Below are 20486 nucleotides of genomic sequence, written 5' to 3'. Positions count from 1 at the left end.
CCTCCACCGGCAGAAAGCCAAAAACATGGCTGCCGGAGCTCTCAGGGGAGGAGTGGAGCCGTGGGCGGTGCTAAAAAAGTGCGGAAATCTGGGGTCCCCACAGTGATCAGTGAGGGGGGAGGAAACATACAGGATGCTCCGGCCCTCACAGCCGACGTCAGGCCGGCCGTCCCGCCCTTACCCCTGACAGACAGGCCCGGGGGCGGGAGTTTTGCTACTAGGCCGCGATGAAGCCGGGGACTAAATTTAAGACCGCGGCCGACAAGCAGGCGCGGTCGGCGCGGAAGTCCGCCGGTCTTCACAAATCAGCAGCTGCTGCAGCGTCCGGGAAGAAGGCGCTCCATGCACAATCCCCATGGGGACACAGAGTACCCTATAGATGCAGGGCCCGGTCCCTGAGGATGAATAGACTCCTGTCCAGCAGATTCCCACAGGGGCTGCGGAGGGAGCCCGGTCCCAGTGAATGGATGACCGGTCAGGATCCCACTTCTCCCAGAGCCGCTAAGGGATGGTGAAGGAAAAACGGCATGAGGCTCCGGCCTTTGTACCCGCAATGGGTACCTCAACCTTAACAGCACCGCCGACATAGTGGGGTGAGAAGGGAACATGCCGGGGGCCCCGTGGGGGCCCTCTTTTCTTCCAACCGACATAACTAAGTTGAGAATGCATGAGTGGATGTGTGCCTCCTTCCACACAAAGCATAAAACTGAGGAGCCCGTGATACATGGGAGGGTGTATAGGCAGAGGGGAGGGGTTACACTTTTGAAAGTGTAATACTTTGTGTGGCCTCCGGAGGCAGAAGCTATACACCCTATTGTCTGGGTCTCCCAATGGAGCGACAAAGAAAAAAAAAATTAAAAATAATCCCATATGCCCACATTTTCCCAGGAGTATGGTATATCCTGTATAGAGAAACAGAGGAAGCGAATGTCCATCTAAAGACTAAAAAGGCCCCCAATCACACAGGATTTTCTGGATGGAGAAGCAGCGCTTATTACTTCTCCTTAGTTCTACTTGAACTAAAACAGCACAAGAGCGCGCCTGCTGCAGAAGATACCGCCAATTGTCAATGCATGTGAAACATGTCCTGCTCTCCTATAAAGCATCTGTAATGGGTCCATATCTAAAAAGGTGCCAACACGGGGTTACACTGTTCCTATAGGGCCATTCGTGTAATACACCGGTGAACTGTGGCTTCCAGAGTCAGAGAAGCAATTTGTAGAATTTCCTGAGTCTGATTAGAGGGGATCCAAGCAGGAGCCCTGTAGGCTCAGGAACCTATAAGCATTTTAGAAGGGTTTAGCGGTTACAGAAATGGCAAAATAGGAAAAAAAATAAAAAAAAAAGGAAATCTCCTTTCCCTGCAGACTGAGCTCAGAGTAAGATATGGCAGATTTGACATACTAGTCGCTTCTTTGCCTTTTTTCCTTACCGTATTTTTCGGACTATAAGACGCACTTGACCATAAGACGCACCCTGGTTTTAGAGGAGGAAAATAGGAAAATAAAATTTTAAGCAAAAAATTTGGTCATGACACACTTATAGGGCGAGGATCTGCTGCTGACACTGTTATGGGGTTATGTCCTGCTCATGTACTCCCCAGCCTGCTCATAATATACCCCTATCCCGCTATATGCCCTCATCCTAGTGTATGGCAGCATCCTGTGGCACATAAAAAAAAAAAAAAACACGTTCATACTCACCTTACCTCACCTCACTCCCTGCAGCACCGCTCCTCTTACAGTGTGTCAGCGCCGCTGTGTGGAGCCGTCCCCGTTCCCCTGCAGCATCGCGATGTCCTTCGGCGGCTGCGTGTGGACACGTGCGCACAGCAATTAAGTCATCGCTGTGCGCGCCGCTAGTCTCAACGCAAGTCAGCTGACCGGAGGAGACAGGAGGAGATTGCGGTGCTGCAGGGGAACGGTGAGTAATGTGTACTTATTCACTGCCCCCCGCACTGATGATGATGCGCGGGGGGCAGTGAATACAGCCGCACATGATCACTCCAGGCTGCAGTTGCCAGGGGTGATCATGCGGGCCGGCTGTTTATCCTCCGCCCATCATCCCGCTCACCTGTCAGTGCCTGCTTCAGAGCTGAGAGATTATGGGCGGGAGGATGGGCGTGCATATTAAATGAGCGGGTCCACGTGGTCACGGCCGGTTGCTACAGCCTGCTCGTGCCCCCGATGACCCGCTCCACCCTCATTCCCCGCAGCCCTATATTCAGACCATAAGACGCACCCCCCACTTTCCCCCAACATTTGGGGGGAAAAAAAGTGCGTCTTATGGTCCGAAAAATACGGTAGTTACTTGTCCATACATTTGGCACATATCTCTACCACAGACTATAATGAGAATGTACAGTGGAACCTTGGATTACGAGCATAATTGGTTCCAGGAGTGCGCTCTTAAACCAAGTTACTCTATCAAAGCAAGTTTTCCCATTGGAAATAATTGAAACCCGAGACAATTCGTTTCACAAATCAACATTTACTGTAATTATACAAACTTATTACAGTAATACAAAATAATTACTATATTTATAGTAAATTACAGTAAGACCAAAGAGCTGTCGAAAGTCACTAGAAACAAAATTGTAGCCCTGCATCAGGCTGGGAAGACTGAATCTGCAATAGGCAAGCAGTTTGGTGTGATGAAATCAACTGTGGGAGCAATAAAAAAAAAAAAAATAAATAAAATAAATAAATATATCTCCCTCGATCTGGGTCTCCACGCAAGTTCTCACCCCATGGGGTCGAAATTATCACAAGAACGAGGAGAAAAAATCCCAGAACCATACGGGAGTACCTAGTGAATGACCTGCATAGAGCTGGGACCACCATTACAAAGGGACAATGGTACAATCAGTAACCCACTACTCCACCAGGGACTCAGATCCTGCAGTGCCAGATGTGTCCCCCTGCTTAAGCCAGTACATGTCCGGGCCCATCTGAAGTTTGCTAGAAAGCATTTGGATTATCCAGAAGAGTATTGGGAGAATGTCATATGGTCTGATGAAACCAAAGTAGAACTGTTTGGTAGAAACACAACTCGTCATGTTTGGAGGAGACTGAATGCTGAATTGCATCCAAAGAACACCATACCTACTGTGAAGCATGTGGCAACATCATGCTTTGGGGCCATTTCTCTGCAAAGGAACCAGGACGCCTGATCTGTGTACATGAAAGAATGAATGGGTCCATGTATCGTGAGATTGAGTGCAAACCTCCTTGCATCAGCAAGGGCATTGAAGATGAAACGTGGCTGGGTCTATTCTGCATGAAAATGATCCCAAGCACACCACCAGGGCAATGAAGGAGTGGCTTCGTAAGACACATATGAAGGTCCTGGAGTGGCCTAGCTAGTCTCCAGATCTCAATCCCATTGAAAACCTTTAGAGGGAGTTGAAAGTCCATGTTGCCCAGCGACAGGCCCAAAACATCACTGCTTTACAGGAGATCTGTATGGAGGAATAGGCAACATAACACCAACATTATGAAGACTTCCAGAAAATGTTTTACCTCTAATTGCCAACAAAGGATATATAACAAAATATTGAGATGAACTTTTGTTATTTCCAAATACTTATTTTCCAAGATAATTTGCAAACAAAAAATAAATAATCTTGCAAAATCAGACAAGGTGATTTTCTGGATTTGTTTTCTCATTTTGTCTCACAGTTGGTCACCTACGATATGGTAGGTCAATTACAGGCCTCATCTTTTTAAGCATGAGAACTTGCACAATTGGTGGTTGACTAAATGCTTCCCCCCCCTGTCTATGTGTTATGTACTTCTTTGGTAAATAAAAATGAATGTGATTAAAAATAAATAAAATAAAAAAGGTATTGATATCTGGTCCAGAGACGTAAATCTGCAAGTAATCAGCATAGAGATGATACTGAAAGCTGTGGGACTATGAGCTGTCCCAGGCCAAAAGGTGTAGACTGAAGATCAGGGGTCCAAAAACTGAACATTAGGGGACACAGACTGATGGGGGTGAGATGAGGAGGTGGTGTGATAGTGGAAGACGCTGAATGGTTGGTCGGGTAGGGATGAAGAGATCAAAGATAGTGTCTGTGATGTGCATCAGTGGTGGAAAATCCTGACATTAGATTACATATAGGCTTCACCTGTACAGTAGGAAAGGAGATGTTCACAATAAGGGCAAATGCAGACAAAATACTTTGTGCAGCAGTTTGTGTCTCTTGGCAGGAAAGACGCAAAGGCAAGAAGATGCCTTTTTTTGTGCAGATTTTTCCCATACATTAGTAAGGGTGAAATGTGCAGCAAAGATGGTGAAAGAATTGACATGCTGCAGATTTAACGTGTAACCGTCGTTTTATTTATTTTATTAATCAATAGTACACATGAAAATAATCAATTTTGTAATGTATCTTATCAGATATGTTAAATTCTGGCACTGACAGAAGCAAATCAAAAGTTGCTTATTTTAATGTGTACCATTGATTTATGGAAGAAATTAAAACAATGGTTGTGCTTTATATTTCCATCAAATCTGCAAGGAGAAAAAAAAAAAAAAAAAAAAAAAAAAATAGTCAACATGTGCATGAGACTTCAGGATTCATATTCCCTTTGCTGGCATTTGCAAATCCTTCAGGTTTTCAGACAAACCAATTACTACATCACAGCCAGGTGATTCCAGCTGAAATGTGACTGGCCCGGGACCTCCACATGGTATGAAATGTACAGACTTGCTGAGGGCATAACCAAGCCACGTAATATACCTGTGTGACAGCACAGACAGACATCCATGGAAGATCGAAGGAGTCAAATCTTAAGACAAAATTTCAATTCCTGGATTCTGCAAGTTTAATAAAGACCCATAACAAATCTTTAGTGAAGTCATTGTTTTTATGGAAACTTTAAATTTAACTTTAATAATATGACTATTTCTGACCTTCCTTTTACTTTGCTCATTTCAATCCTTCAGCCAGTCCTGGCATTGGCCGTGACCGATCAGTCATTCCCTTTACATACAGCGCTACCCCTGTGCTGACAAATTCTAGTGTCGCAAATCCAATTGGGAATTACGGGTGCTGGGCCAGCACAAACACCTTGAGATATTGGCACACGTTTGGTGATTTAAGCATATATTCACAGAAATCGCGATAGGTTGGAGAAAGCAAACCGAGAAATCATTCACAGAAAGAGTTTACTCCTAAAATATAGTTTATTTCAGTACAAAAGTTAATAGATAAACACTGAGTGTTTACCGTTTAATTTTTGTACCGAAATAAACTATGTATTTTATGAGTAAACTTTGTGAGCGATTTAAGCATAAGCAAATTATGTAGAGCTTTCTATTTTAAAAACACATCTAAAAAGATAACTTGAGCAATAAAAGCTTATACAATGTCCTTCATAGGTGAATAAAAAAAAAAAAAAAAAAAGTATCACTTTATTCAGTTTCCTATGATCTACCTGCCCATATAGACTGCTTAGAGCGACAACAAGCAGGTGGGAAGGTGGATATAAAGGTTTGTCCCCGCTATGATGCACGACTGCCGCTGCTTGGTTTGAACAGTCATTCTGTGCACATACAGAATGACTACTTAAACAGTTGAATTTTTAAATACATGGCATTACTTCTCTTGCATTCCTTACTGGCTTATTGTCTGCACGGGCTTGTTCGGCTGATTTGCAAATGGCAAAAAAGTGTCATTTTAGCCTTGGGCTCTGTACAGTTATCAAATAAAGAAAATACCTTGATCAAATACAAGAGGAGGAGTTGATCTAAGCAGGAATGTACAGTTAGGTCCAGAAATATTTGGACAGTGACACAATTTTCGCGAGTTGGGCTCTGCATGCCACCACATTGGATGTGAAATGAAACCTCTACAACAGAATTCAAGTGCAGATTGTAACGTTTAATTTGAAGGTTTGAACAAAAATATCTGATAGAAATTGTAGGAATTGTACACATTTCTTTACAAACACTCCACATTTTAGGAGGTCAAAAGTAATTGGACAAATAAACCAAACCCAAACAAAATATTTTTAATTTTCAATATTTTGTTGCGAATCCTTTGGAGGCAATCACTGCCTTAAGTCTGGAACCCATGGACATCACCAAACGCTGGGTTTCCTCCTTCTTAATGCTTTGCCAGGCCTTTACAGCCGCAGCCTTCAGGTCTTGCTTGTTTGTGGGTCTTTCCGTCTTAAGTCTGGATTTGAGCAAGTGAAATGCATGCTCAATTGGGTTAAGATCTGGTGATTGACTTGGCCATTGCAGAATGTTCCACTTTTTTGCACTCATGAACTCCTGGGTAGCTTTGGCTGTATGCTTGGGGTCATTGTCCATCTGTACTATGAAGCGCCGTCCGATCAACTTTGCGGCATTTGGCTGAATCTGGGCTGAAAGTATATCCCGGTACACTTCAGAATTCATCCGGCTACTCTTGTCTGCTGTTATGTCATCAATAAACACAAGTGACCCAGTACCATTGAAAGCCATGCATGCCCATGCCATCATGTTGCCTCCACCATGTTTTACAGAGGATGTGGTGTGCCTTGGATCATGTGCCGTTCCCTTTCTTCTCCAAACTTTTTTCTTCCCATCATTCTGGTACAGGTTGATCTTTGTCTCATCTGTCCATAGAATACTTTTCCAGAACTGAGCTGGCTTCATGAGGTGTTTTTCAGCAAATTTAACTCTGGCCTGTCTATTTTTGGAATTGATGAATGGTTTGCATCTAGATGTGAACCCTTTGTATTTACTTTCATGGAGTCTTCTCTTTACTGTTGACTTAGAGACAGATACACCTACTTCACTGAGAGTGTTCTGCACTTCAGTTGATGTTGTGAACGGGTTCTTCTTCACCAAAGAAAGTATGCGGCGATCATCCACCACTGTTGTCATCCGTGGACGCCCAGGCCTTTTTGAGTTCCCAAGCTCACCAGTCAATTCCTTTTTTCTCAGAATGTACCTGACTGTTGATTTTGCTACTCCAAGCATGTCTGCTATCTCTCTGATGGATTTTTTCTTTTTTTTCAGCCTCAGGATGTTCTGCTTCCCCTCAATTGAGAGTTCCTTAGACCGCATGTTGTCTGGTCACAGCAACAGCTTCCAAATACAAAACCACACACCTGTAATCAACCCCAGACCTTTTAACTACTTCATTGATTACAGGTTAACGAGGGAGACTCCTTCAGAGTTAATTGCAGCCCTTAGAGTCCCTTGTCCAATTACTTTTGGTCCCTTGAAAAAGAGGAGGCTATGCATTACAGAGCTATGATTGCTAAACCCTTTCTCCGATTTGTATGTGAAAACTCTCATTGCAGCTGGGAGTGTGCACTTTCAGCCCATATTATATATATATATATATATATATAATTGTATTTCTGAACATGTTTTTGTACACAGCTAAAATAACAAAACTTGTGTCACTGTCCAAATATTTCTGGACCTAACTGTATATGGGCAACTGGGAATACAGCTGTAGTAGAGACTGAGCAAAACATACATACATAGGACTGAGCAATCGTCAATTAAAATTAAATAGATTTATGTCAGATTTAGTTATTTATTGACAATGGCCTCGATATATTAAGACTGGCATTTTGTACGTCAGACTTAAATGAGGGGTGCGCAGCAGTAAAACAGGCACACCACTTAATGAATTACAGCACCTTGCAAAAAGTATTTGGCCCCCTTTAATCTTTTAACCTTTTCCTAACATTTCAGGCTTCAAACAAAGAAAAAAAAAAAAATTTTATGGTGAACAAACAACAAGTGGGACACAATTGTGAAGGTGAACGATATTTATTGCTTATTTTAAAATTTTGTAAAAAATAAACTGAAAAATTGAGGCATGCAATATTATTCCACCCCTTTACTGTCAGTGCAGAAAACGCACTCCAGAAGTTCAGGGGATCTCCGAATGATCCAATGTTGTCCTAAAAAAAAAAAGTCTCCGTATAAATGCACTTGCTCTGTGATAGTCTCAGTGTTCTGTTTAAAGCGCAGATAGCATCATGAAGACCAAGGAATACAACAGGCAGGTCTGTGATACTGTTGTGGAGAAGTTTAAAGCCGGATTTGGTTGCAAAAAGATTTCCAAAACTTTAAACATCCCAAGAAGCACTGTGCAAGCGATCATATTGAAATGGAAGGAGTATCATACCACTGCAAATCTACCAAGACCCGGCCGTCCATCCAAACTTTCATCTCAAACAAGAAGACTGATAACAGGGAGAGGTAGAGAGGGGTGTTCAAATGCCGCGCCAAAAGATCACTATTCAAATGATCAGATTAATGTATCTTTATTTTCGTCCAGGTCTACGCGTTTCAGGAGCATCTGCCCCCTTCTTCAGGGCAGTCAAGCACAAAGACAAACATCAAATCAGATTTGATGTTTGTCTTTGTGCTTGACTGTCCTGAAGAAGGGGGCAAATTGCTCCTGAAACGCGTAGACCTGGACGAAAATAAAGATACATTAATCTGATCATTTGAATAGTGATCTTTTGGCGCGGCATTTGAACACCCCTCTCTACCTCTCCCTGTTATCTGCAGTTTCTGGGTGGCTGCAGCCTTTGATCAATTCTACATGCGATTACAGTTGTTGTGACTCTCAACTACAATTGGTGAGTAGTTTCACTCCCCCCCCGTACATATTGGGGTAAGACCCTATTTTGCGCTCTCTCTCCACAGTTTTTTTCTTCTCCAAGGAGAAGACTGATCAGGGATGCAGCCAAGAGGCCCATGATCACTCTGGATGAACTTCAGAGATCTACAGCTGAGGTGGGAGAGTCTGTCCATAGGACAACAATCAGTCGTACACTGCACAAATCTGGCCTTTATGGAACAGTGGCAAGGATAAATCCATTTCTCAAAGATATCCATAAAAGTGTCATTTAAAGTTTGCCACAAGCCACCTGGGAGACACACCAAACATGTGTAAGAAGGTGCTCTGGTCACATGAAACCAAAAATCGAACTATTTGGGAACAATGCCAAACGATATGTTTGGCGTAAAAGCAACACCGCTCATCACCCTGAACACACCATCCACACTGTCAAACATGGTGGTGGCAGCATCATGGTTTGGGCCTACTTTGCTTCAGCAGGGACAGGGAAGATGGTTAAAATTGATGGGAAGATGGATGGAGCCAAATACAGGACCATTCTTGAAGAAAACCTGTTGGAGTCTACAAAAGACCTGAGACTAGGACGGAGATTTGTCTTTCAACAAGACAATGATCCCAAACATATAGCAAAATCTACAATGGAATGGTTCACAAACGTATCCAGGTGTTAGAATGGCCAAGTCAAAGTCCAGACCTGAATCCAATCGAGAATCAGTGGATAGAGCTGAAAACTGCTGTTCACAAATGCTCTCCATCCAACCTCACTGAGCTCCAGCTATTTGCAAAGGAAGAATGGGCAAGAATTTCAGTATCTCGATGTGCAAAACTGATAGACACATACCCCAAGCGACTTGCAGCTGTAATCGCAGCAAAAGGTGGCGCTACAAAGTATTAACTTAAAGGGATGAATAATATTGCACGCCCCAATTTTCAGTTATTTATTTTTTACAAAAATTTAATTTTAAAATAAGCAATAAATATTGTTCACCTTCACAATTGTGTCCCACTTGTTGATTCTTCGCCATAAAATTTTAAATTTTTATCTTTATGTTTGAAGCCTGAAATGTGGGAAAAGGTTGAAAAATTCAAGGGAGCCGAATACTTTCGCAAGGCACTGTAGGTGGATCTTATTAATTACTTGCACCTCCATGTGCTTTGGCAGAAAGATAATTCCAGCGAAGGACTGGAGTGACATTTTCTGCCGCAAGAAACACTAACACTGAAGAGTTTGCTGGGTGGGCATATTCACGGCTCACCCCAGCTCCTCCTATTTTTGGAAAGCTTGCCTGAATCGGGAGTGAAAACAAAAGTCACTAAATTTTGCACAACTTCACGCTGCACAACATTTTTGTGACTTCAGTGTTTTACTTCAGTTTTCAGGCAAACTTATTTAAGGGGGTGTTTCAGTAAATTCTGTATGCACTCTTCCTCTTTCATTAAAGACTTTGGGCACGATTGACAGCTTTTTCATGCCAGAATTCTGGCATAGAAGCTCTGAAAACCCGCAACATTTTGGCATAACTTGAAGCAGTGCCTAAATTTTGCCAATTTGGTATTTTCACGCTGGTTTCTTCCAGTGTGAAAAGCGTGAGCTGGAGCAGGACGCCACAACTCTTTCAATTCATGACAAGCTGTAGCTTTCCCTACGTCAGTACGTACACTCCAGTACCTGGCTGGAGTGAGACTTGTGACGTAGGGCGGAGTTCCCCCAATTCCCAGGGCTCAAGGCCACCACCAGGGCATGTTCTCAGGATTTGCTTAGCATTGCCCAGTTGTTGGAATTATACCTTGTACACAGTTATATTATGACCTGTGCAATACTATGGATATCCTGAAAAAATGCACGGTTGCTGGCTCTTGGGCAATGGAGTTGGGGAACATTGGCGTAGCACATGGAGGTGCACGCCACTTGACAGACGCACCTGATTCTTTAAGAGGAGCATGCATGTTCATGAATCTGGCGTGTAAACTCCAGCACCGCCCCTCATCTTGATGAATCGGGCACAAAGTTGTCCTGGAAATGGAAATTCACATCATAGAATTTCCAAAACAAGACTTTTGTACATATTTTTTCCCCATACATAGAGCAACGCCTGCCCAAATTAAACTGTGCATAAATATCCTGGACAGGGGTCTACAAGTGTGGTGGGGGGGGTCTGGAGCCACGCTCCCTCCACACACAGTAGAGGCCAGCTATGTTACACTACCAATATCTGTGTCTAAGGCGAGAATCCGGTTTGTCATGGTCCAAGCACAGCCTGACATACAGAGTGGCTTGGTGGGTCACCTAGGCCAAAGTCAGGACCATATATAAAAGGTTTCCGAGTTCGGGACAGAAGACCTGCTCTGTACATCATGGTCCGTTCTCGGACAGTGACAGACTGATATGGAAATGTAGCCAGACTAAGCCATGGAAGCAGACTAGAAATCTAACAGCATTTAAATGGGAGCAGCTCCTGGTGCGCGAGTCTCATTGGCCCAGTTACTTTATCAAGGTTCACTGATGGTTACCATGGCAACAGGGGGTCTGCAGATAGCCTCCATGGCTGCAGTCTTTGTACTCCTGCAAAGCTCAGCAGCTGGCAAAGTTAAAAAATATAAAATATATCGGCTTCTTTTCCCCCTGGTAAATATAAAAGGAAATATTCATAACAGGCATGATGCAGTAATAAAATTCTGATTATCAAAATAGAAAGAAAAATTGGCCTGTATGCTAAACATGCACACACACAAAAAAAAAAAAATAAAATCTTGTTTAAACTTTATCACCTTATCTGCATAAAAATTACAATAAAAGAAGTGCTCAAAACATCATGTAAAAACAGCAAGCTAGTATTAACATCAGCTCCAATATGCAAAAAAAAACCAAGCCCTCACACACACACAGCTCCATCAATTGAAGAAATACATGTTAGGCCGGGGCCACACGGGGCACTAGTGCGATGCTCACATGACACTCTGCTCGTGCTGGCAGCAGAGCAGGAGCCGAGTGTCATGCTACTATCACTGCAACTGAGGTCCGACTGTGCGAGCGGACCTCAGCTGCGGGGGGGGAAGCGCGGCCCGGCTCTCAGGAGGGGCGGGCCAGTGCTGCAGAGGGGGCGGGCCGGCACTCAGGAGGGGAAGGAGGAATTTCTCTCCCTCTCTCCTCCGTAGCCGCTATTGCCATTCTCGCCCTGCACTCGTGGTACACCGGTGCACAGTGCAGCGCGATTTTTCTCTCGGCCCATTCACTTGAATGGGTGCAAGAGAAATGAGTCTCGTATTACAATCTCAGCATGCTGCAATTATTTTCTCGGTCCGATTAGGACTGAGAAAATAATCGCTCATGTGTGCTGACACACAGGCTAGAATTGGTCTGAGGGGAATGCGATGTTTTATTGCACTCCACTCACACCGATTTTCTCGTCGTGTGGCTTAGGCCTTATAGGCCTTACAATGGCAAAAGAAAATAAATTAAAAAAAAATGTTTTGTTTAAAACACAAAATTCATGATTTTCTCAAATCACAAGCAAGCACTGACTACAGTGGTCCTCAAAAGAACTCTATTCTGGCAAATTTCAGCATAAAAAGCCATCAGTGGGTATCATGTTCAATGTACAGCTGAAGCCAATGGCAATATACCCTGCTGTACTGGGCATGCATCAATTGAGATGCCTGGTGAGGATGCATGTTGGCCAGTGGGAAATATGTATGACTTCATGGGAGGGAAGCAGCATCCATGCTATCCTCTGCTGAGATACCATGTGAGGAAACCATGACCAAGAGTGCCCAGTCCATTTTTACAGGAAAACCCAACTCAAATAGAGAGATGTGAATAAAAAGCTTCTTTGATGCATTCCTTGAAGATTTGCCATTTAGTGATAAGGAGCTGCCATCTCCTTACAGATGCATGCAATACTATTCATTCAAAAGGTACAATTATTGGTAGCAAAATATGGACTCACCCGCATCCCTGCTCACATGTTACCGGTCGCTTTGGATTATGTTCACAGTCGTTAAGGTGAGACATGAGGTTGTCCAGTCGCACAATGGTAGTACAGCCAAAAACAGCGTTGTCACATGTGATCTGGAGCTTGGAGAGCATATTCCGCATGATGCGGGGGACGGGCCGTAGATGCGCTACTGTAACCACGCTGCGGTCCACGGGACAGGTCTGCTGCTGGGAGAACCACTGGGTGATGCAGGCATTGCAAAAGGCATGTTCACAATGAGGAGCCTGTGAGGAAAGAAATCTGGATGATTATTAATGACTTTAATAAGAATGCCCTAAACTAGGTAGTAAATGGACCCAAACTTGACAGGGAAAAAAAAAACCAGCAGCGATGTACAGACGGCACGTATATACCACAACGCCAGTAAGGAAGACCGGGTGAAAACCTTAAGAGCAACCGTTATTTTACATTTTTAATTTTGCGAATCAATAGTACACAGAAAACAATAGTTTCCCATTATGGAGATGGGAGACGGCGGTTGGTGCTCAAAGTTCTATAGAGAATTTTTATGGTCATTTCAGGAGACCTTGTAGAAGAAAGTCCATCTGCCTCCAGCTCCTTCATACAACTTTAAAAGCACCAACAGTCATCTCCAGAATTGAATAATCTGCCCTCTATGAATACACATTTTTCCCATGAACCTAGAATGAGACATCAGCCCAAGAGGTGAAAGAAGATTTCTTTGAAATGTTATAAATTGCTTATGTGTCCTATCAAATTTACTAACTAAAATTTTAAACAGCAGTTGATTATTTTTTAATCTTTTTTGAACTCGTCCTCTATCCAATCTCCATCCTCTTGCTTACTTCATGTCTATTCCTAGGATATGTGCACACAGTTTTGAGGAGGTTGGAGAGCAGAAACTGTACAAAGCCTCAAAAAACGCAAAACCTTGGGGAGGTTCTGTTCAGTTTCTGTTCCAAAAACATGGTGACAGGTAAAAGGGATGAGCCGCTATTAGTTTCATAAAGAATATTGTGAACATTGATATATATTGCATTCTGATGATGCCATGATCTGTTATAAATAGAGTGTGCCTAATAAAATTTGTTTGAATTACAGAAATTATTTTAATACACACACATTGTATATGTATGTATATACACATATACAGTTAGGTCCAGAAATATTTGGACAGTGACACACTTTTCGCGAGTTGGGTTCTGCATGCCACCACATTGGATTTGAAATGAAACCTCTACAACAGAATTCAAGTGCAGATTGTAACGTTTAATTTGAAGGTTTGAACAAAAATATCTGATAGAAATTGTAGGAATTGTACACATTTCTTTACAAACACTCCACATTTTAGGAGGTCAAAAGTAATTGGACAAAAACCAAACCCAAACAAAATATTTTTATTTTCAATATTTTGTTGCGAATCCTTTGGAGGCAATCACTGCCTTAAGTCTGGAACCCATGGACATCACCAAACGCTGGGTTTCCTCCTTCTTAATGCTTTGCCAGGCCTTTACAGCCGCAGCCTTCAGGTCTTGCTTGTTTGTGGGTCTTTCCGTCTTAAATCTAGATTTGAGCAAGTGAAATGCATGCTCAATTGGGTTAAGATCTGGTGATTGACTTGGCCATTGCAGAATGTTCCACTTTTTTGCACTCATGAACTCCTGGGTAGCTTTGGCTGTATGCTTGGGGTCATTGTCCATCTGTACTATGAAGCGCCGTCCGATCAACTTTGCGGCATTTGGCTGAATCTGGGCTGAAAGTATATACCGGTACACTTCTGAATTCATCCGGCTACTCTTGTCTGCTGTTATGTCATCAATAAACACAAGTGACCCAGTGCCATTGAAAGCCATGCATGCCCATGCCATCACGTTGCCTCCACCATGTTTTACAGAGGATGTGGGATGTGTCCTTCTGCTGATCTGTCCAACGTCCTGCCTGCTGCTGGTGTAAAGCTGTCCATCTCACTGCCTTCTTGTTCCTCTGCAGCTCTTCTGGTCAGTGATCCTCTTGGTACTGTGAGTATAACTTTTTTTTTCTTGTATCCTGTCCATTTTTACACTTCATCCGTCCGTGCGTCCCGCCAAGCGCTGATCAGGGTTGCAGATAACGGATCGGCATCCCTGCTCAATTTTTGGCGTGACCTTTTTTCCGTATTTGCGACGCTTTTTGTATGGCATCCGTCTGTGCATCCCGCCGAGCGCTGATCAGGGATGCACATAACGGATCTGCATCCCTGCTCAATTTTTGGCGTGACCTTTTTTTTCCGTATCCCCAACGCTTTTTGTATCTCATCCGACTGTGCGTCCTGCAGCGGCCGATCAGTGCACCGCGTCTGTGCGTTTGAAAAGTTAAATGGCGTTCCCTCTCTTCTGAGCCCCGCCGTGCGCCCAAACAATTACTTTCCACCATATATGAGGTATCTACGTACTCAGGAAAAATTGCACAATGTTTTATGGTACATTTTTTCCTGGTACCGTTGTAAAAAAAAAAAAAAAAAAAAAAAAAAAAAAAAGCTACCTGGTTGATACAAAAATTTTGTGGTTAAAAACAAAAAAAATAATTTTCACGGTTCAATGTTAACTTCTGACGAGCCCCTGAGGGTACAAGGGGCTCACCAAACATCTAGATAAATTCCTTGAGGGGTCTAGTTTCGAAATGGGGTAATTTGTGGGGGAGCTCCACTGTTTAGGCACCATAGGGGGTCTCCAAACGTGACATGGCGTCCGCTAATGATTCCAACCAATTTTGCTGCCAAATTGCGCCTCCTTCTCTTCTGAGCCCCGCCATGCGCCCAAACAATTACTTTCCACCACATATGAGGTATCTGCGTACTCAGGAAAAAATGCACTATAAATTTTATGGTGAATTTTTTGCGGATACCCTTGTGAAAAAAAAGCTACCTAGTTGAAGCAACCGTTTTGTGGTAAAAAAAAAATTTTCTCTTTTCACGGCTCAACGTTCTAAACTTCTGTGAAGCCCCCAGGTGTTCAAAGTGCTCACCAAACATCTAGAAAAATTATTTGAGGGTTCTAGTTTCCAAAATGGGGTCACTTTTGGGGGAGCTCCATTGTTTAGGCACCTCAGGGTGTCTTCAAACCAGACATGGCGTCCGCTAATGAGTGCAGCTAATTTTGCGTTCAAAAATTCAAATGGCGCGCCTTCCCTTCCGAGCTCCGCTGTGCGCCCAAACAATTGATTTTTACCACATATGGGGTATCAGCGTACTCAGGAGAAAATGCACAATAAATTGTATGGTGCACTTTCTCTTTTCTCCCTTGTGAAAATGAAAATTTTATGGCTAAAGTAACATGTTTGTGTTAAAAAGTAAAATTTTAATTTTTTTCCTTCCACATTGCTTTGGTTCCTGTGAAGCACCTAAAGGGTTAATAAACTTTTTGTGGTTTGATGTGGTTTTGAGCAGAGTGAGGGGTGCAGTTTTTAGAATGGGGTCACTTTTGGGTATTTTCTGTCACCTCGGCCTCTCAAAGTCACTTCAAATGTGATGTGGTCCCTAAAAAAAATAAATTATTTTCTAAATTTTGTTGGAAAAATGAGAAATCGCTGATGACCTTTGACCCCTTCTAACTTCCTAACGAAAAAAAATTTTGTTTCGAAAATTGCGCTGATGTAAAGTAGACATGTGGGAAAGTTTATTTAGTAACTATTTTGTGTGACATATCTCTCAGATTTATGGGCATAAATTTTCAAAGTTTGAAAATTGCGAAATTTTCAAAATTTTTGCAAAATTTCCTAAATTTTCACAAATAAACGCAAAAAATATCGGTTTAAATTTACCACTGACATGAAGTACAATATGTCACGAAAAAACAATCTCAGAATCGCCAGGATCCGTTGAAGCGTTCCAGAGTTATAACCTGTCAAAGTGACACTGGTCAGAATTGCAAAAAATGGCCCGTCATTAGGGTGTTTTAGTGGCCGGGGGTGAAGGGGTTAAAGTGAACCTGTCAGCTGCAATATGCACCCCGAACCACGAGCATTTCTGGGTGCATATTGCCATTCCCTGCCTAACCGTCCCTGTATACACTAGCATAGATAAAAGGATCTTTAGATAAAGGATTTCTAAAGATCCTATATATGCTATGCTAATGAGCGCAGGGACTAGTTGCAAGGGTGCTATTTCCCCTGACTAGTCCACCCTCTTAGCAGGTTAGTAGTCTCTCACAGGGGCATGCTAACATGCTATTCAATGCCCATTGCCCAGTGTCATCAGCGGTGACATGCGTAACTGGATCCGTGCTCACTGCCTCAGACGCCAGGTTTAGGCTCTGTGTGTATGATCAGAATGCCCGACACTTCCGGTCATGCTCACTACATATCTCTGAAGCCAGGATGCGAACACCAGGCTTCATAGTGCACATGGCTGGAAGTGCCGGGACTTCTGATTACACTCACAGAGCCTAAACCCAGCGTCAGTGGCGGTGGCAACAGATACAGGTGCGCACATCACCACTGAGAATGCTGGGCAATGAATAGCACGTTAGCATGGCCTGTGAGCGTGCTAACAAGCTAAGAGGGCAGACTAGTCGGGGGAAATAACGCCCTTGCGACTAGTCCCCATCATAAAGGATCTTACGCCTGTGTGCATACGTGTGCTTTTTTTCATTGTTTTACGCTGCGTTCTGCACCGCAGCGTAAAAAGCGTCCTGCGTCCCCAGCACAATCTATGGAGATTGTGCAAATTCCATCCACATGTTGCGTTTTAGAACGCAGCGTTTCGGCTGCTGAAATATTTTGCCAAAACGCTGCATTCCAAAAAGCAACATGTCACTTTTGTGCGTTACAGATGCTTTCCCCACTCAGTCTATGGCAGAGCAAGCATCCAGAATGCATAAATTCTGCATGCACAAAGGCTTTCAAAACACCACTTTTTGGCTGCATTTTGAAACGCACATGCAGTGACTTAAACGCTGCGGAATAGGACGCAGACGTGCGCAATACCCTTAGAAACACCCTCTCTAAAGATCTCTTTATCTATGCTACTAGGTGCTGGGGCAGTTAGGCAAGAATAATAAATATGCATCCAAAACAACTCGTGGTTCTGGGTGCAAATTAGACCAGACAGGAGTAGGTTTAAAAAGGAATCTATTTCAAACACACAATAGTCTAACAACTTTTATTTTTTTTCTATTTTTTTTAATGATGCTTGGTTTCAGAAAACCAGTGCATGATGGGGATACCCAAATGAAGCGTCATCAGGGGCAGAGTTGGCAGTCACCACCGCAACCTCTGCCCCCTCCTTGAAGTAAAGCATCATCAGTGACACCCGTTTAAGGGGATGAACTAAACCATGTGCACAATGACAGCGCTCTCCCTCTATTGTTGGTTCAGATCAGTTATAATTAGCCAGCAACAGAGCGGTGTCAGAATAGCCAGCGTGTAGAAACCAGTGATTGTGGTGCTGGTCTCTTGCCGCTGGGTGTTCTTACAACTTGCATGAACAGTGCCAGCTTGTTGCTTCTGATCAGATATGACGAGAGCATGCAATGTCACTGTGTATATTGCACAGTGATAAGAATCTAGTGAGCATCTGTCAGAAGAGACAACTGACGCATGGCTTAGAGCAGTGACTACACCAGCCCCTGTAACGGGTGTTACTGATTACACTTAGTTTTAGGGAGGGAGCATAGGCTGCGGCATGTACTGGGATTCTCTAAGAAGTAGGCTTAAAGAAAAACAAAAAAAAAAAAAAAAAAAAACCCCAGTTACATAGTGTCGCTAAGGGAGGGTAGGACATTTTTAGTTCGTAAAAGTAAATTAGAAAATAGATTAGATTATGGCATTAATTAGATAAGCATTTAGGATGAACGTTTGTTTCACATCACGCCTTTCAGGTGGAAAAAGTTCTGAAGAGATTATTCTCCTTGATAATTTTTTTTTGTCCCGAATAAACCTAAGATAAAAGAAAATGGCATTTAAAAAAAAAAAAAAAAAAAGTGTGTGTACTTTTCATATCCACTGTACATACAAGTGTATAGGAGAGCATTGGTACTTTAAGAAGGAAACATTTAAGAAATGGAAGCTATTTCCTGCCAGACAGGAATGGAAAAACAAACACTTGACCTGTCAGCAATTTTCCTTGTGAAATATTTCTAAACATAACTTCAGATTCCCTAAAAATAGACGGATTTATAGAAGCCCGATCACCAAATGTCCTACGCAGTTCTGGAAAGTGCAGCTCACAGCCACGCAGCTTCTAACATACTGAGCACATCGGGAGAAGGGTCTGACAAGAGGGGTTTGTAAGGGAGGGTCGAATACTTCTCACCTATTTCAAAAACTGCTCAGACAAGCCTTATGCTGTGCTTGAACACGCCACGCAAAGATAACGGTGATTGACATCTTACAGAAGCACATTTCTACCAACAAAGCAAAACTACTAAATAATTAAAACGTTTGCATAATAAATGTCACCACGATATGTTGGATACTGCAGAACATACACCGGAACTGGATTTTACAACCCTAAAAGACAAGTCCTTGTCTTTTAGGCTAAGGTCTCATTCACACGTCCATAGATAAAAATACTAGTGTTCGGGTATGTGCCCACGATCGGGAGTGCTGCGTTCTGGACGTGGCAGGTCCTGACCTGCAGGAGCGAGAGTCTCCTGCGCAGGAGAACGCAGCTGCCTGTGATCACGATCAGGATTCAGTGGTCTCCCTGCGGCAAAGAATTGACATGCTTGCGGTTTGGAAACCCGCACCACGTTGGTTTTCACTGCGGGCCGTACACTCCTAGTGAGCACGGGATTTATAGAAATCCCATCCACTGTGCTTGTACTGTACAACGCAGCATTTTGGACTGAGCGAAAAGATGCTGCATCCAAAACGCGGCCAACACTGACCATGGGCACGTAGCCTTAGTGTGTTATCCATGTATTAGTTTTTAACCATCAGTGTTTTTTACGGATGGATCTGTAAATATAGCTTTGCCTATCCTCTTCAATGTTAACATGTATAGCACACAGATACCATTTTTCACAGACCCGTAGACTTTTATTGGCCCTAGTGATCATAACTGGTACATTTGATATCCGTGAGGGAAAAAAAAACAAAACAAAAACAAAACCTAAATACAACACAGACATGTGAATGAGCTCTAATGAATGTGAGGGCAGAAAGGGCACTAGAAAGAGCCACCAAGTGCATTCCCTCCAATTATTACCATCCAATGTGGCGCCACAATCTCTTGTGCATCTCACTCCATCCCTAATGGAGTTTTCAAGGTCTCCTGCATCGTCAGAGCAGCAATAGCTTTTAATTCAGCAGAGCTGTATAACACTGCAGGTCATCAAAAGCAGCAAAGATTTACACTTTTTATATTACTGATGGAAGAAGTAAATGGAAGGAGGAAAATGCAGAGATTCTTAGAGGATTTACTTTTAGGGCATCGCCCAGGACAGTGTATATAGTATGGAAACATCCAGACACCGGCTCGCTCATGTGACAGATGCTCCTGAATCCCACAGGAGCATTAAAGTGCCCACTTGGCAGAACTACTTTGTGTTTACACTAAAGGCTCATTGACACCAACAGCAATAGATAGGGGACTGTATAATGGTGTGTTTGTGTAATCTAAACCTAAAACAAATGTACCAAAAACAGACCTGACAAAAAAAAAAAAAACCCTTTATCGAGCACTACAGTTTTGCCAAAAGTAGTCCGCTTGCTCTGTAAGGCTGTATTTATAGACAGAGCCCTGTTCTCCACACAATCCTATGTAGCTTGCAAGGGAAGCGGCCATAGGCTTTTAGACAAAAATTCCTAATACAGAGTTACATGCAATATGAGGCAGAAGTTTCTTCCATTGCTTAATGGTAATATGGCCCGGTCTTTGATAATGAGACTGAAGAGCAGAGATACACTGATGCCAAGACAGATCCACAGGAGGACCACTACAA

At 43.0% G+C, this 20486-nt stretch overlaps 1 protein-coding gene across 1 annotated transcript in view; it reads right to left on the bottom strand.

Moving 5' to 3' along the window:
- Nucleotides 1-20486, bottom strand: part of RNF41 (ring finger protein 41) — a 112823-nt gene that overhangs the window by 28818 nt on the left and 63519 nt on the right. The window contains exon 3 of the mRNA XM_075336973.1: nucleotides 12556-12827. Coding sequence (XP_075193088.1) covers nucleotides 12556-12827 — 272 coding nt within the window. The remainder of the gene's footprint in view (nucleotides 1-12555; nucleotides 12828-20486) is intronic.

The sequence above is a fragment of the Anomaloglossus baeobatrachus genome, chromosome 2 (assembly GCF_048569485.1).
Source record: "Anomaloglossus baeobatrachus isolate aAnoBae1 chromosome 2, aAnoBae1.hap1, whole genome shotgun sequence".
NCBI classification, from domain to species: domain Eukaryota; kingdom Metazoa; phylum Chordata; class Amphibia; order Anura; family Aromobatidae; genus Anomaloglossus; species Anomaloglossus baeobatrachus.
This window is presented reverse-complemented; position numbering and strand designations above follow the sequence as displayed.